The sequence below is a fragment of the Dendrobates tinctorius genome, unplaced genomic scaffold (genome assembly GCF_039654945.1).
Source record: "Dendrobates tinctorius isolate UK_male_01 unplaced genomic scaffold, ASM3965494v1 ptg000155l, whole genome shotgun sequence".
Taxonomy (NCBI): domain Eukaryota; kingdom Metazoa; phylum Chordata; class Amphibia; order Anura; family Dendrobatidae; genus Dendrobates; species Dendrobates tinctorius.
The window spans coordinates 12,528,148-12,547,239 of NW_027361822.1; the positions used below are offsets into that span (position 1 = coordinate 12,528,148).

A 19,092-nucleotide genomic window follows, 5' to 3' on the forward strand; every position below is an offset into this window, starting at 1 on the left:
AACATATTTTCCATATCGGTAATGCAGTTCCAATTTCATATATTCAATGTTTGCATATTATAGCAATTCAGAGTACGGCTGTATTTTTCTTGGGTTATATTTAATAGTCAAGTTTACAGTTGTCTTATTCTGTTTGGAGGTGCTGGTCAGTTTTATTCATATTTTGGTAACAAGGCAGCAAATGCCATTTACTAGGCTAGTGGTTGGCAGACTGCTCAGCAGATTCCGTGTGGGATAACAAGCTATCCATGGCTTCCTGACAATTAGCCTGACCATGCACTCATCTCTACCTAAGGGTTCTTTTACACTTGCCGGGTTATTTGCGGCCCGTAAATGGGCTGTATAGCAGTGATTTTTGTGGTCTCCCGCACAAATGAGCCACAAAAAACCTTCTCGGATCACCGTTTTTCCCTGTTATAACAAATTGTAGGGAAAAAAACAGCGATCCGCAAATATGGTGTACCGCAAAAACAAGCTACCGTTGTTTTTGCGGTTCCATTGATTTAAATAGAGGCCGTGCCCATGAGCCGTGAAAAATATCGCGCAAGCGCGATATTTTTCACGGCCATATATACGGCCCTCACGGCCATACGGCACATGGCGCTCCGATATATTTTTGCGGGCCGCAAAAACGGCCCTCAAAAACACGGCAAGTGTAAAATAACCCTTATATTGTAGGCATCTATAGAAGCAGTCCAACTCCATTAAAAATGCATATGCTTCTGCTCCTGAAATCAAATTTCACTTTAATATTTTACGGGCTCTAACTGCCTGGAGTCACCTAATCACATCAGCATGACACGCCTCCTGTGACATGGCCAGACATGTGATTGCAGTCACAAGGAATGTCGGGAGACACCCCATGCTGGGACCTGGCACAGCCCATGAGTGCTTCCAAACACTGTACAGCTGCAACCTATATCTCACATTGAGAAACGAGACTATGGAACTCAACCCTGTCAAGACCTAGCATGATACCCAGTAGTAGGAATATCTCAAAGTATCGCTGCTAGATCTCCTGGCTAAAGAATGTCCAAAACCCTGCCGCCAGCCACAGGGTCTAAGGCTGTGTGCACACGTAAGCGTTTTTTTCGCGTTTAAGCATTTTTACCTGCAAAATACTTAAAAAACGCTTAAAAGCATCCCATTCATTTTAATGAGTTCTGCACTTTTTGTGCATATTGATGCGTTTTTTCCGTGAAAAAAAAAAACGCATTGTGGTAAAAACCACAGCATGCTCATTAATTTTGCAGAAAAATCCGCATTTCTAGCTATTTTCTATGAGACTGGGGACGCGCGGGAAAAAACGCATAAAAAACGCGCGGAAAAAAAGCGCGTTTTCTGGGAAGGAGTCCGGTTTTCATGCAGAAATGTTCTGCATACGTGTGCACATAGCCTCAACGGTACCAGAAACAGTACCTCTCTTTGCCACTATCCTGCAGGAAACATGATATACTGAGGATGTGAGGGAAGGCTTTTACCTCTCTGCTTGTATTTCCTATTCCTACTAAGACAGCGAGGTTATCTAATGTCAGTGCCACCTTGATGGCCCAATAAACAAGTTACTGCCTGGACCAGCACCACTCCTTTGTAGTCAGTACTGTGTCTGCTAGGATCAACATCTGCCGGCGTCATCACGTGAGTGCTACAGTCAATGATTGGTTGCCGCATTCACATTATGTCTGAGCCTTTTTTTATTCCTCAGTGTTTGGGTGGGTAAATTAGATGATTAAACCAGTAGTGCTGCATAGTATAGGAAGCTGGTTGGCTTTTCAGTCATCATTCTATGTGGTAGGCTTGTATATCAGAGGAAGAGAAGTTTACATCATTATCCAAAGAAGTCCAGACTTCTCCTGCCATTTTCTTTCTGACCTTAAACATCTTTATATAACTTGTGGTTTCCAAAGTAAAAAGGTCGCACTCTACGAGATAATAGTGAAGATTTATTGACACATAATTACATGTCACGTCGGGGATGTGATAACAAGAGTGTCAAATGGCTGACAACGGCCATTTCGCGCTACTCGAGCGCTTCCACGGGTCAAAGTGCAGGGGGAAATGACGGACTCTTAAGCAAATCATGTCATCCAGTCACTCCTCCTACCTCAGCCGCTGTATAACTAACAAGTAAAACAGACAGGTGCTCAGTGCAAACATATAAAAAACACACATATTTCACCGCTGCAGCTGGAACAATAATCTTACATATAAAGACAAATATTACAAGGACTATTGAGTGATTATCATCATAACTAAAGGACCCCTATTATCAAATTAACCCTTCTGGGTAATCTGTTCCAAAGGAAACAGCTTATTAATATAAATCCGAGAGCTGCATGATACTAAATCCATAGGAAGTGTGTGCTTCCATACATTATGATCTAATCAAGATATATATATATGCAATTTTACCATGGCTCCAGCAATTAAAATAAAAAATTACTGACACCTATCTTTTGGCCATTTATGTCACAATGATGATCTAAGCCCATTGTATTGTCCTAGTTAAAACGATTTTAGGGCAAATTATACCGCATGATTCAGAACTAACCAATTAAGGAAATACACATATATATATATATATTTTTTTTTTTAATTATATTTTTTTATGAGATATGCATTACTTAACACCAATAATTTACATTATCCCCTAGATATTTGTCCTTAATTTATAACCTGCCAGTATTTACGGAAAAAGAAATGCATTATTTAAATCAGTTATATATATATATATATATATATATATATATATATATATATAGGTATTTCCTTAATTGGTTAGTTCTGGATCATGCGGTATAATTTGCCCTAAAATCTTTTTAACTAGGACAATACAATGGGCTTAGATCATCATTGTGACATAAATGGCCAAAAGATAGGTGTCAGTAATTTTTTATTTTAATTGCTGGAGCCATGGTAAAATTGCATATATATATATCTTGATTAGATCATAATGTATGGAAGCACACACTTCCTATGGATTTAGTATCATGCAGCTCTCGGATTTATTTTAATAAGCTGTTTCCTTTGGAACAGATTACCCAGAAGGGTTAATTTGATAATAGGGGTCCTTTAGTTATGATGATAATCACTCAATAGTCCTTGTAATATTTGTCTTTATATGTAAGATTATTGTTCCCGCTGCAGCGGTGAAATATGTGTGTTTTTTATATGTTTGCACTGAGCACCTGTCTGTTTTACTTGTTAGTTATACAGCGGCTGAGGTAAGAGGAGTGACTGGATGACATGATTTGCTTAAGAATCCGTCATTTCCCCCTGCACTTTGACCCGTGGAAGCGCTCGAGTAGCGCGAAACGGCCGTTGTCAGCCATTTGACACTCTTGTTATCACATCCCCAATGTGACATGTAATTATGTGTCAATAAATCTTCACTATTATCTCGTAGAGTGCGACCTTTTTACTTTGGAAACCACAAGTGATTTGTTATGAGGTCAAGCACCCGGGAATCCTCCATGTGAGCTCACCGCATGCTGCAAGCCAAGGATCCTAGCACGGTAACAGCGGTGCCGCCCGCTTCTTCTTTTTTATATCTTTATATAACTGTGAGTTACGGGTGGCCAAATTATGTTTTCGGGTAGAGATATTAACCCAGATTCTGCTTAAAAATCACTTTTGGCTATAACGGACCATAGCTCTGAGTTCCTGCATCCATTTCACCTCCTGCTTGGCAATGCCCGTGTAGGGTTACTTACAAGTGGTAGAGTTCCATTATCACAATGCCATAGGGTATTGGACACATTTTATACTTCTACTATGATCTTATCTTGGTATTTGCATCTTTAAGCCTGAAATAACAAACCTTGTTTCGGATGCTAGCCAATGTCAACTACCCCTTGAAATGCATTTTTGATTGGGAGCGGAGACAATATTTGACCCTACAAAGGACTCTTAGCACACAATAGAAGAGCAATTACTTGGATTGGAAATTTTTAAACATGGCTCTGTAGTGTAATATGTTTAATACAATTATCCTCAATGAATAGTATATTTTCAAAAACATTGTCTTAAAGTCTGGGATCAAAAGTCTGACGATTCATATTCTAAGGAATGGGTCATGGCAGCCACAGCCATGTACCATCACAGAATCCTCAGCATTGCTCACCTTTTCATCTTGAAGTCAACATCAGAAGGTGAGACAACTGAAAATGATGAAGAAAGTCCAAGCCCAGGCATATAAAAAGGAAATATTTATTATAAAGGAAACATTATTTTTTAACAATTATTTTGGAGAAACTTATTTAAACTAATGTGACATAGCCAATGGATTTGTTTTATAGAGTTGTGTAATATTATTGCATAAGATGATTATTGGTAATTGCAGACATTAATCACCATTTAGTGCCACAAACCAGGGGTGGGCAACTAACTTTCCCAAGGGTTCACAGCGCAAATTGTAAAGCAATAATAAACATAATTCTCTAGAATATTAATTTTATCTGTTAAAAAAGGCCATAAACTACATGGCTCTGATTAGCTGATACTGGTAAATCTACGATCAAAAGAGCATATTAAAAATTTGTCCGAGTTTCATCACAAAAAAAACATATGACCACCCACTCCACTTGATCCACATGTAGGGGAGATCATAGAAAAGAGCACGTGAGGGACTCAACCTTTACCTCCCCTGCACAAGATATAGAACGTAGCAAAATAACAAGCTCGGTGCAAAGGGTGAGGTAACGGTTAACAGTTTTACAGACACAGGTGAGAAGCACAAGAGCACATGGTGAGGAATAAAGCGCAGTTTATGGAGCACACTTCACTAGTAAAGGATGGAGGAAAGGGGCACATTAGGGGATTAAGCAAGTGCCAACATTTGAGACCAACTCAGCACAGCCACAGCCCACAATGCAGTCTCTTAGGCCTTACTTAATTACACTCTCCAGGACCCACTTAGTCGCTGACTACTTGCCAGTTATATGCAGAAAATGGGTAAGATAGTCCTATTGTTTCTTCACTGCTTTCCTCATGAATTCTCCCACCAAGGTTTGAGCAGCCCTGCTGACAGCAAGGGACTAAGGCTAGGTTCACATTTGCGGATGGCTGAGTTGCGGCCTTCCTCTGTGAAGCTCCGCCCACTGCTGCACCTCCTCCAGTCAGCTCCGCCTACGTCTGCATGTGCCTACGTACCTGTCTTTAATATTGGGTATGCAGGCAGTGTGGATGCCTTCGAGATCATAGAAAAGAGCACGTGAGGGACTCAACCTTTACCTCCCCTGCACAAGATATAGAACGTAGCAAAAGAACAAGCTCGGTGCAAAGGGTGAGGTAAGGGTTAACATTTTTAAAGTCACAGGTGAAAAGCACAAGAGTGCATGGTGAGGAATAAAGGACAGTTTAAGGATCACACTTCACTAGTGAAGGATGGAGGAAAGGGGCACATAGAATATTATACGTGAAGACCACATGTACTGGAATTGAGGGAAACTTCACACTGTTGGACCCAGTATTCATTAAAAATACTTCACCAAGTATTTAAGCTGTAACGAGATGTACACTAAACCACTCCTCACAGAAACAAGCTCTCAACTGAAGCTGAGGGGGCAGCTAGCTGTTATTTTCTGACTAAAACCAGTCAAACCACATTTTGTTACTCAAGGTTGTACACGCACACCTGTTCAAAGCAGTTAAAACTGGTTTGAATCACTGACTCTTAACCAACTTACGATTTTACTAGCACTTTAAATGCAGTAAAATCGGTATGATGCGGCGACTGTATCAAATTGCAACATGTTGCTTTTGAGGTAGGTCGCAGCATCCTCAAAATAACTTATGCAGAGGCATCCGCATACATCCACACGGCCTGCGTACCCAATGTCAAAGATTGGTACACAGGCTGCATGCAGACGTAGGCGGAGCTGACCGGAGGAGGTGCGGTAGGGGGTGGAGCTTCACTTAAGAAGTCCGCAGTTCGGCCATCCGCAAGTATGAAGCCAGTCTAAGCATCCCCTTGCTTCTTTCAGCCGCACACATTTCCACCACTAGATGGCATCTGTGGTGGGGATACAATCAAAATTATAATTCTGACAAAAATCAAAAGCATGGATCAGTTAAATCACCCTTTTTGCTCCTTTGATTATTGCTATCAGCAGGCCGGACAAATTCAAAGCAATAGCTGTGGCCCATAGGCTGCAATTTGCCCAGGTCTTCTCCAAACTATTTTCTCTTTTTTGTGCGACATGTGACTTTAGTTTGACCATTCACGTTGTATACTTTTTTCAATTATGTGCATGTTCTTTATGCCAGACAAGATTTGTTTTATGAATAAAATATTTCTCACCTCCTCAAGATGAAATTGGCTTCTCCCCTTTGTGAATTCTCTGATGTGTAACCAGAGTTGATTTCCTTGCAAATAATTTTCCACATTCTGAACATGAAAAGGGTTTCTCCCTTGTGTGAATTTTCTGATGTTTATCTAGAATTGACTTCCTTGAAAAGAATTTTCCACATTGTGAACATGAAAATGGCTTCTCCCCTGTGTGATTTCTCTGATGTCTAACCAGAGCTGACTTACTTTTAAAGCATTTTACACATTCTGAGCATGAAAAAGGTTTTTCTCCTGTGTGAATTCTCTGATGCTTAACTAGAACTGAATTACTTGAAAAGAATTTTCCACACTGTGAGCATGAAAATAGTTTCTCCCCTGTATGAATTTTCTGATGAAGAACAAGAGCAGTCTTAGAGCTAAAACATTGCTCACATTCTGTACATGAATATAGCTTCTTACCCTTGGGACTTCCCTGATTAAAAGAATTTCCACATTCTAACAAGGCAAATTGTTTTTTCTCTGTGTGATTTATCTGATGCATAACAAGAGAGGATTTATGGGTAAAACATTTCCCACATTCTGAACAAGAAAAAGGCTTTTCACCTGTGTGAATTCTCTGATGCATAATGAGAGAGTTTTTGTAACCAAAACCTAACCCACATTCTGAACAAATAAATGCCTTTACACCAGTGTGAATTGTCTGATGTTTTGTAAGAGTTGATTTTTCATTAAAGCATTTCTCACATTCAGAGCATGAATAAGGCTTCTCCCCTGTGTGAGTTCTCTGATGTGTAACCAGCCCTGACTTATTTGTGAATAATTTCCCACATTCTGAACATGAAAATGGCTTAAATACTTGATGAACCTTTTGATGTGAAACAAGATGTTTTTTATCTCTATAACACTTCCCACATTCTAAACATGAAAAAGGTTTCTCCCCTGTGTGAATTCTCTGATGTATAACCAGCCCTGACTTTTTTGTGAATAATTTCCCACATTCTGAACATGAAAAAGGTTTCTCCCCTGTGTGAATTCTCTGATGTATAACCAGCTTTGACTTATTTCTAAAGAATTTTCCACATTCTGAACATGAAAAAGGCTTTTCCCCAGTGTGAATTCTCTGATGTATAACCAGTGTTGACTTATTTGTAAAGAATGTTCCACATTCTGAACATGAAAAAGGTTTCTCCCCTGTGTGAATTCTCTGATGTGCAACCAGACTATACTTCTTTGTAAAGAATTTCCCGCATTCTGAACATGAATATTTTTTCTTTGAAGGGTGAGCTGTTTGCGCTTTATCATCACTTTTGTGATTTTCAGTTTGCTTAATATTCTTTGAGAGGATCTGCTTAAAACATTCAGATGATAGATCGCCGTTTTGCTCTTCATATGTATGCTGTGTTATGCCACCATCTTCAGCTTTGAATTCAAAAGATATCCGTTGTCCTTGTAATGTCCTGGAACAGTAATCTGTCAAAAATATAACCTTTATGAAAAGGGTTGTCCAGCTAAAATAATGTATCAGCTATCCAAAAGATAGGTAAAAATATACTGATCAGCGAAAGTCCAACTATTGGGACCCATGTCAATCAGCAGAATGAGGAATTCTTATCCCATGACAATTCTTATCCCATGACAAGGCACTTTTATCCTCTTTACAAAATGGAGCAGCAGGTCAGATGACTGGCCACCACTCAATTCATTCTCTATAGGACTGCCAGAAGGAGCTTAGTGAAGCCCCAGAAAGAATGAATCGAGCAGTGGTAAAGCATGTGCACTGCCAGCATTTCAGAACCTTAGACTTTTTGATTCTTACCAGTCAATTTTCCCATTACAATCTGATATTAAAATTTTGGACAAAATATTAGCTGGTAGGTAAATTCAGTAATTTGTTCCTTAATACACCCTGACAAAACGTGCTTTGTCTCGTTGGTCAATGAACCTTAATACACATATAATTTTTACACACCCTAAAGAAATTTACTATCCTATCGGGTCCAGGGCAATTTTGTCCCGTGAAGTCTACAAAACATTCAACTTGATTAAGTGGCATTTGTTGTGCTGAACACTTTCACATTAGGGTTTGGAGACACCTTTATTTCATGGGTACACTACACTGAACCTAACTCCCTGGTAACAATCTATAAAGTGGCACAGGTAGGGCTTCCCTTTATCACAAATTTTATTCACACCATTGAAGAAAACTCCTGATAATACCATAACCTATGGCAGGATCCTGTAGCACTCGGTTTTCATGAACCCCCCAGTGAATGAGAAAGTCAGAGCAGATGATACCTTGGGAACCTGATTTGTCACTCAAAAACATTATGGACTGTCTACATCAATTCAGCTCCATGTCTAGACTCCTAACTAACTGGTCTAAAGGCCCCGTCACACTAAGCGACTTACCAGCGATCCCGACACCGATATCAAGGTGTCAGGATCGCTGGTAAGTCGCTATGTGGATCGCTGGTGAGCTGTCACACAGACAGCTTCACCAGCGATCAGCACAGCGATGCCGAGCGCCCGGCATCGCTGGCCATAACTGTAAAAGATAGAATCAAAATAAAAAATATAGATATTCTCACCTTCCGACGTCCCATTCAGCCATCCTGTCTCTCTCCACGCCCCGGTCCCAGTGATCCTTTGCGAGAATGACCGCGAGATGTCACGGTCTCGAGGGATAACAAAGTCTTGCGGTCATTTGTGCAAAGGATCACTGGGACCGGAGCGTGGAGAGAGGCAGGATGGCTGAACGGGACGTCGGAAGGTGAGAATAACTATTTTTTTTATTATTTTTTACACCTGATCACTGGTCTCCCGCCTGTCACACACAGTGATGCGTGCTGGCCAGCGGGAGACAAGCGACCAAAGAAATGTACAGAGGTTTCTTCCAGCGATCAGCGATACCGGCAGGGGGGACGCTCGCTGATCGCTGTCACACACAGCGATCTCGCTGGTGAGATCGCTGTTACGTCACAAAAGTTGTGACTCAGCAGCGATCTCGCTACCGAGATCGCTTAGTGAGACGGGGCCTTTAGTCCAGTTTGTTATCTATAGATATAATGACCCCTTCCAGATCGGTGACATAAGTACCATGATGGAGGGAATCAACCATAGCATACTTGGGTGGTCATGGTTTCCTGATCTGTGATATAATAGAGCTAAATGTATCAACACTTTTTTCTCAACTACTGTATAGTCTAAAATTAAAGGATAGAGTAAGCTCCCAATACCGCCAGCAGCTAGAGTAGTTTTAATTAAAAGGACCCCTTTACCTAAAATATTTTGAGTGTTTCAGCACTCTAGACTATAGAGGTGCTTCTCAGAAAATAAAAATATCATCAAAAAGTTAATTTATTTCGGTTATTCAATACAAAAAGTGAAACTCATTTTATAGAGTCATTACAAACAGAGTGATCTATTTCAAGTGTTTATTTCTGTTAATGTTTATTATTATGGCTTACAGCCAATGAAAACCCAAAAGTCATTATCTCAGTAAATTAGAATAACAAAAACACCTGCAAAGGCTTCCTAAGCAATTAAAAAGGTCTCTTAATCTGTTTCAGTAGGCTCCACAATCATGGGGAAGACTGCTGTCTTGACAGATGTCCAGAAGGCAGTCACTCCACAAAGGAGGGTAAGCCACAATAGGTCACTGCTAAAGAAGCTGGCTGTTCAGAGTGCTGTATCCAAGCGTATTAATGGAAAGCTGAGTGGAAGGAAAAAGTGTGGAAGAAAATTGTGCACAAGCAACCAGGATAACCGCAGCCTTGAAAGGATTGTTAAGAAAAGGCCTTTCAAAAATTTGGGTGAGATTAACAAGGAGTGTACTGTTGCTGGAGTCATTGTTTCAAAAGCCACCACACACAGACGTATCCACGACATGGGCTACAAGTGTCACATTCCTTGTGTCAAGCCACTCATGACCAATAGACAACGCCAGAAGCATCTTACCTGGGCCAAGGAGAAAAAGAACTGAACTGTTGTTCAGTGGTCCAAGGTGTTGTTTTCAGATGAAAGTACATTTTGCATTTCATTTGGAAATCAAGGTCCCAGAGTCTGGAGGAAGAGTGGAGAGGCCACAATCCAAGCTGCTTGAAGTCTAGTGTGAAGTTTCCACAATCAGTGATGGTTTGGGGAGCCATGTCATCTACTAGTGTAGGGCCACTGTGTTATCAAGACCAAAGTCAGAGCAACAGTCTACCAAGAAATTTTAGAGCACTTCATGCTTCCATCTGCCGACAAGCTTTTTGGAGATGGAAATTTCATGCTCCAGCAGGACTTGGCACCTGTCCACACTGCCAAAAGTACCAATACCTGGTTTACACACAACAGTATCACTGTCCTTGATGGGCCATCAAACTCTACTGACCTTAACCCCATAGAGAATCTATGTGGTATTGTCAAGATGAAAATGAGAGACACCAGACCCAACAATGCAGACAAGCTGAAGGCTGCTATCAAAGCAACCTGGGCTTCCATAACACCTCAGCAGTGCCACAGGCTGATCACCTCCATGCCACACCGCAGTGATGCAGTAATTGATGCAAAAGAAGCCCCAAACAAGTATTGAGTGCACTTACTGAACAGACATTTCAGTAAACCAACATTTTGGATTTTAAAATAATTTTTCAAGGATAATGACTTTTGGGTTTTCACTGGCTGTAAGCCATAATCACCAACATGAACGGAAATAAACACTAGAAATAGATCACTCTGTTTGTAATGACTCCATATAATATAGGAGTTTCACTTTTTGTACTGAAAAACTGAAATAAATTAACTTTTTGATGATATTCTAATTTCGTGAGAAGCACCTGTATGTTTGGAAATATATGTTGCAAACAGTGAAGAGCATGATGGCTTCATCTGTTTAAAATAAAGGGCAACATAGAGTATCCACTAGACATTGTGTGGTGTTGTGGAAAGCTGTCGGCATGGCATTACTCAACATTAGGTTATACCAAATTGAGTCCGTAAAGTCATGGTGCACTTTTGACCAGTCACAGGAAAGCAACAAAAGACTATGGAAATGTGAAATCTGCACCAAATAAAAGGAAAACCCTCCCAGTTTTTCAGAATCCGTGACCAAAATGCTATGTATCCAAAGAAAAAATATGATTAAAAGGCTTTTATTACTAATATAAAGAAAAACTTTATTATTTGGAACCATAGATAAAATTACATATCACCAATTAAAGGAATAAGGGGAAGTAAACATACACATATGTATATTGTGATTACACATCTAAAAAGACGCACATATCCAGCACCTGGAGATATAAACTGTACAACTCCAATTATATGGCTATCCAAAAAATGGCAGTTTTACTGAAAATAGTACATCAACCTCAAAGTGGACAATACAATATTATATCCTCATATACTACAACTGATTTAGAAAACTGATATTAGAGATATCTCTAGCATATATAGAATGGGAGGAATAGGGCTAAGTGACAGCACATGTGAAAAAGACTTGGGTATACTAATAGATCACAGACTGAATATGAGTCAACAGTGTGATGCAGCAGCAAAAAAGGCAAATGCAATTCTAGGATGTATTAACAGAAGCATACAGTCTAGATCACGTGAAGTCATTATTTCCCTCTACTCCTCTTTGGTCAGACCTCATCTGGAATATTGTGTCCAGTTTTGGGCACCACATTTTAAAAAAGACATCAACAAACTGGAGCAAGTTCAGAAAAGAGCGACCAGAATGGTGACCGGTCTGCAAACCCTGTCTTATGAGGAAAGGTTGCAGGATTTGGGAATGTTTAGTTTGCAAAAGAGAAGACTGAGAGGAGACTTAATAGCTGTCTACAAATATCTAAAGGGCTGTCACATTGTAGAAGGATCAACTTTATTCTCATTTGCACAAGGAAAGACTAGAAGCAATGGGATGAAACTGAATGGGAGGAGACACAGATTAGATATTAGAAAAAACTTTTTGACAGTTAGTGATCAATGAGTGGAACAGGCTGCCACGAGAAGTGGCGAGTTCTCCTTCAATGGAAGTCTTCAAACAGAGGCTGGACAGACATCTGACTGGGATGATTTAGCGAATCCTGCTTTGAGCAGGAGGTTGGACCAGATGGCCCAGGAGGTCCCTTCCAACTCTACGATTCTTATATTATGCCTCCACCGCCAGGGAAATAGCCGTTATACATAATAGACGTTATCACTTATAGTAGTAAATCTATATGGTGTGGTACCTAAATGCAGCCACTTATCCTGGCTAATCACCCATAATGTTATCTATAATACCGCCAGCAAGTGGCCGCTAAACATCCACACTATAATGATTATCACCGGCAATAGCCGCTATATACAGAAAAAAAACACCACACCATAATGATTATTATCAGCAATAGCCGCTACATATACAGAATCAACGTCCATACTACAATGATCATTACCGGCAGTGGTGGTCGAGAGATACTCCGGTGCCTGGATAGCGCGTCCGCCCCCAGGACGTTATTATAGATAACATTATGGGTGATTAGCCAGGATAAGTGGCTGCATTTAGGTACCACACCATATAGATTTACTACTATAAGTGATAACGTCTATTATGTATAACGGCTATTTCCCTGGCGGTGGAGGCATAATATAAGAGATATCTCTAATATGAGTTTTCTAAATCAGTTGTAGGATATGAGGATATAATATTGTATTGTCCACTTTGAGGTTGATGTACTATTTTCAGTAAAACTGCCATTTTTTGCATAGCCATATAATTGGAGTTGTACAGTTTATATCTCCAGGTGCTGGATATGTGCGTCTTTTTAGATGTGTAATCACAATATACATATGTGTATGTTTATTTCCCCTTATTCCCTTAATTGGTGATATGTAATTTTATCTATGGTTCCAAATAATAAAGTCTTTTATATTAGTAATAAAAGCCTTTTAATCATCTTTTTTCTTTGGATATGTTATATTTGGTGATAGGCATAATTAATCCGAGTGGACACATGGGGACTCTAATGAATTATATATAATTGTTACCATGTGTCCTAGTCATACTTGGTATATTTACCAAAAAGCTAAGTGAATATTGGCGCGTTTATAATGAAGTGCCACCACATAGGAATAACATTACTCGGTGGGATAAGCAGTTGAAGGAAACCGGCATTTTGGTGGAGAAACCCAGTTCTGGTAGGCCATCAGTCATTGACGAGTCTGTGGAGGCTATATGGGATAGCTACCTAAGAAGCCCTAAAAAATTTGCGTGCGTATGCTCGATAATTACACCTAAGCAAGACTACAGTTCATAAGGTGTTAAAGAAACGTCTCTGTTTTACGAGGTACAAATTGCGGCTGTTGCACGCTATCAAACATGCGGATAGACCCAAACGATACGCATTTGCTACAGATATGCTTCATGAAAATCGACAATGAAGCAAGATTTTTGCAGAAGATTGTGTTTAGCGATGAGGCGACCTTCCATATCTGTGGATATGTTTATCGACATAACGTCCGAATATGGGCTGCTGAACATCCTCATGCCTACGTTGAGTACGAACGTAATACCCCTAAAGTAAACGCGTGGTGTGGCCTGATGCATAAGGCGATAGGCCCATTTTTTTTTTGCGGAGCAGTCTGTGACGGCAAAAACGTATCTTGACATGTTGGAATTGTACGCAGAGCCACAATTTCCAGAAGGTGTCATCTTTCAACAGGACGGTGTTCCTCCACACTACGCCACCAGTTTTCGTGAGTTTCTGGATAGAACATTCCCCTGGCGGTGGATAGGCAGGGTTTTTGTCAAGCCATGGCAACTACGATTCCCGGATCTGACGCTTTTAGACTTTTACGGTTATGTGAAGCAACAAGTGTACATTGAATGTATCAACGACATTAATCACTTAAAACAGAGAACCACAGACGTTATTCACTCTGTTACACCAGATGTCCTTACCTGTGTGTGGCAAGAACTTCACTATTGTTTGGATGTGTGTAGGGCAACGAGTAGGTATGAAACTGGGAGAGTTTTTCTTTTATTTGGAGCAGATTTCACATTTCTATCGTCTTTTGTTGCTTTCCAGTGACTGGTCAAAAGTGCACCATGACGTTACGGACACATTGTATTTGTTGAGTCAATTAGCTCATCACACTGGGTGGCATACATCAGAAGAAATGAGGGATCCCGTACTTCTCATACAAACCTAATAGGGATGAGCGAAGAGCTTTGGCTAAGTCCTTATCCGAATAGCCACAGCACTTACGAATAGCTGCCTCAGTTACCTGGAGCGCTCCTGATAATCAGCTGTTTGTCGCCGCAGCTGCATGTGCCACAGCTGTGTGAGTCACAACACATGCATGGAGAGCCTGTTTGCTGGGCTCTCCATGTATGTGTTGTGACTGTCACACAGCCGTGACACATGCAGCTGCGGCGCTGAACAGCTGATTATCAGGAGCACTCTAGGTATCCAGGTTGCCAATGCAGCTACTCGGTAAGCACTATAGCTATACAGAAAAGGACTAGCGATGAGTGAGTATACTCTTTGCTCGGGTTTTCCCGAACATGCTCGGGTGTCCTCCCGAGTATTTTGGCATGCTTGGAGATTTAGTTTTCATCACCTCAGCTGCATGATTTGCGGCTGCTGGACAGGCTGAATACATGTGAGGAATGCCTGTTTGTTAGAATCTTCTCCAGAAATTGCATTTTTGCTGCATTTTAAGGGTTTTCCCCCTTATTTGCTGCATTTTTGGGGCAGATTTACAATAGCGATTTTAACATGTTAAGTGTTTTTTTTCCAGGCTCCACCTAGAAGTCTATAGAGAACAGAAAAGATCATCAGAACTGCACAGTTCATATGGTGTCTTTCAGAGTTTTCAAGAAATCACAATCACTGTCTCTCGCAAGGAAATTTTTGCAACTATCACCATCTATCATGTACTGGAGCGTCGACTCAAAGAGCTGCAGCTCCTAGGCAGGTTAGCAAGAGTTCAAGGGAACCTGTCACGTCATTTCAAGCATCTAAACTGTCCCCAGTGCGTTGTTGGTGATGTAATGTGCATCACTAAGATTTATTTAATTTTTTTTAATTAAAAACGGCGCTGTAATAATGTTCAAAAATCACTTTATATAGTTAGATCGTACCGGATCATTTAGTCACAGGGGTTGTGCTTCATTTTCTTTTCAGTCACAGGTGTCATCGCCTGCTCCATTTGATTGACTTCCCCAGTTGCGCCAACGTCACTGGAATCCCACGCTTGCACAATGTGTAGCCGGCCGTGCTTGCACAGTGTCGAGCAGGGAGCCGCACAAGCGCCGTGACATGCGGCTCCCCATTCGACACTGCGCAAGCACGGCTCCAGGCGCCACACTACGCAAAAGTGGCATTCCAGTGACGTAGGCGCAACCAGAGACAAATCAAATTGAGTGGGCGGTCCGTGACTGAACAGAAAATGAAGCACACCCATATGACTAAATGAGCAGGTACGATCGAACTATATAAAGTGCTTTTTGGATATCATTACAGCATCGTTTTTAACTCATTCACCCCACCCAAGGCTTTTTGCTCCTTCATGACCAGGCCAAATTTTACAATTATGACCAGTGTCAATTTATGAGGTAAGAACTCTGGAACGCTTCAACGGATCCCAATGATCCTCAAACTGTTTTTTCGTGGCATATTGTACTTTATTATAGTGGTAAAATTTCTTTGATACGACTTAGGTTTACTTGTGAAAAAAAAATGAAATTTGGTGAAAATTTTGCAATTTTCAAACTTAATTTTTATGACCATAAATCAGTTATGTCATGCAAAATAGTATGTCTACTTTACATCAGCACAATTTTCAAACAGAGAATAAGGGTTATAAGGGATACAAGTTGACCAGTAATTTCTCATTTTTTCAACAAAATTTACAAAACATTTTCCTTTGGGACCACAATACATTTGAAGTGACTTTGAGGGGTCTATATGGCAGAAAATAACCAAAAATGACACTATTCTAAAAATTGCACCCTTCAAGTTGCTCAAAACCACATTCAAGAAGTTTATTAAACTGTTCAAGTGCTTCACAGGAATTTTTAGAATTAGGAATTTAACTTTTTCTTCACAGAAATGTTAGTTAAGACCCAATTTTTTTTTATATTCACAAGGGTAATAGAAAAAAAATGCATGCCATTATTTGGTGTGCAATTTCTCCTGAGCATGCCGATATCCCATATATGGGGAAAGAAAACATTGTTTGGGTGCACAGCAGGGCTTGGAAGAGAAGGAACACCATTTGACTTTTTGAATGTGAAATTTGCTGGATTAATTAGCGGATGACATGTTGCATTTGGAAAGCCCCTAATGTGCCTGAACAGAGAAAACCGTCCACAAATGATACCATTTTGTAAACTAGACCCCTTAGAGAACTTATCACATTGAACCCCCAGGTGCTTCACAGACATTTATAACATTGAGCCATGAAAATAAATAAATTAAAAAAAAAAAAAAATAATCAAATTTTTCCTACAAGAATTTTATTTTAGCCCTATTTTTTTCACAAGGGTAAGGGGAGAAATGGAACCTAAAATTTGTTGTGCAATTTGTCCTGCATATGCCAATAACCCCATATGTCCTCGAAAACTACTTTTGAGGCATAGTGCAAAGCTCAGAATGGAAGAATCGCCATATTAGAGTTCAGATTTGAGTGGTCTGGTATGAGGGTGCCAAGTCACATTGGCAGAGCCCTTGAAGTGTCAGAACAGAAGAGCTCAACATAAGAGACCCCATTTTACAAACTATACCGCGCAATGAATTCATCTAGGGGTGCAGAAATCATATTAAACACTACAGGTGAATCACAATTTTATAACATTGGGCAGTAAAGAAAAAAAATAATTACATTTCTCTTTCGTTTCATTGGGGACACAGGAACCGTGGGTGTGTGCTACTGTCATTAGGAGGTTGACACTATGCATGACGCCTCCGCAGTATACACCCCTCCGACCAGCTGTAGGACAATCGGTTTTCCTTAAGTGTCAGCAGGAGGTGGACAGAGGTCTCTCGCAGACCCATGCCTACCTCAATGTGCGTCGTTCCTTTTCAGGTAACCATGGAGCGATACAGAGTAGATATGCTACATCTGTATTCCCACACCGGGATTATGAGTACGGCGTGTACTGCCATCCCGTATCCTCATGAATCCAGCGGGCAGGACCCTATCCCCTAACACAGGACTCGTGTTCAGGTGGCAGCTCCTGGTCCTGACCCTCGTCTCCCATCGCTCGCCCACCAGAGCCTGATGATCGAGAGAGACGCCCTGAAGAAAAGGTTTGGGACAGCAATCTTTTCATGCAGGAAAACCGACCCCTGTTATGGGGTGAACTGGAGGTAAGAGGCTGCAGCGTTGTATGATCTGCTCACCAGCCGCTCTGGCTGAATGTGACCGCTCTAATCAGCACTCGGGCTTGCAGCCCATGGCTCTATACTTAGTTTAAGAGCCAACACTTACTTCCAAGCACGCGGTGCAGCGCGGTTCCAGCCTCCTCCCGTGGCAGTGTTATGGCCCTGGGCACCAGCAGGAGGCCAGCACGGCCGAGGCCAGACTCCGGCGGCAGGCTCTGCCCCCGGCTTCCTCTTCCTGTACCAGCGCCATCTTGGTGCTCCAGGAGGCCAGACCAGGGCCCCGCCCACCACTTCCGGGCGGTGATTTCATAAGGCTTCTAGGCAGTGGCAGGGCTGTTCACCTCGCTCTCTCTCTAATCAGCCTTCGGGCGGCAGCTGCGGTGGGGACACAGGTCGTAGGTATGTGAGTACTGCTCTACAGGTTGTTCCCTCACTCTGCTCTCTACCCTCGACGGTCTGCACCAGGTAAAACCTGCCTCGTCCCTGGAATCAGGCGATGCATTATCAGAGACACACTCAGAGGAGGGTTCGAGTATGGGTCAGAACAGTCCCAGGTCAAGGATATGGTTCAGGGCCTCATTGCCGCAGTCAATGAGACTTTTAACATTGGGGACACCACATCAAATCCTAATGATCAGGTTTTTTCATTTAAGCGTCATAAGTCCCCCTCTAGGGTCTTCGCCTTCCACAAGGATTTTGAGGAAGTGTTGGCCAGTGAAAGGGAAAACACAACCAGGCGGTTTCAGAGAGGGAATCGTTTTGGGATTCTATATCCCTTCCCTCCAGATCTCACCGCCAGCTGGGCCGCCTCCCCTTCGGTGGACCCACCAGTGTCCAGACTCGCTACGAATACAGTCCTCCCACTCACCAGTGGGGCAGCCCTAAAAGATCCCAATTATAGGAGGATAGATTCCTTGGCAAAATCCGCCTTTGAGGCAGCAGCCACTACATTGTGTCCAGCCTTCGCCTCAGCCTGGGTAGCTAAGTCTGTTACAGAATGGGCCAAACAGCTTAGACAGGGCATATTGGCCGGGGCACCACAAGCGGAACAGGCGAAGTTCGCAGATCAAATCTCTCAGGCCGAGAGGTATATGGTGTTAGCAGCCCTGGATGCTGCGTCTTGCGCAGCTCAAGCATCCAGTAACATGGTAGCCATCTGGCGGACGGTCTGGCTAAAGGCTTGGCAGGCTGATTTGTCCTCAAAAGAAATCACTGACCAATCTGCAGTTTCAGGGCACCCGGCTCTTTGGGTCAATGTTAGATCAAATCATTAAGGATGCAAAGGGGGGTACAAGCTCCCTTCTCCCTCAGGCCAAACCTCATCGATATGTTTTCAAACGTAGGGCTCAGCCCTTTCTCTGTACCCCAGCGACAGGCACTTATGCTCAGGGCCCGCAGAGGTCGCAAGCACCGAGAGATAGGAGGAAGGTATCATTACGGGCCACC

At 41.7% G+C, this 19,092-nt stretch overlaps 1 protein-coding gene across 1 annotated transcript in view; it reads right to left on the reverse strand.

The window, feature by feature from the left end:
* Nucleotides 1–4,193: 4,193 nt before the first annotated feature.
* The window catches only part of LOC141051019 (uncharacterized), a 45,802-nt gene continuing 30,903 nt past the window's right edge, over nt 4,194–19,092 (reverse strand). The window contains 1 exon segment of the mRNA XM_073547808.1: nt 4,194–7,759. Within this exon segment, the coding sequence (XP_073403909.1) occupies nt 6,306–7,759 (1,454 nt within the window). The 3' untranslated portion in view covers nt 4,194–6,305.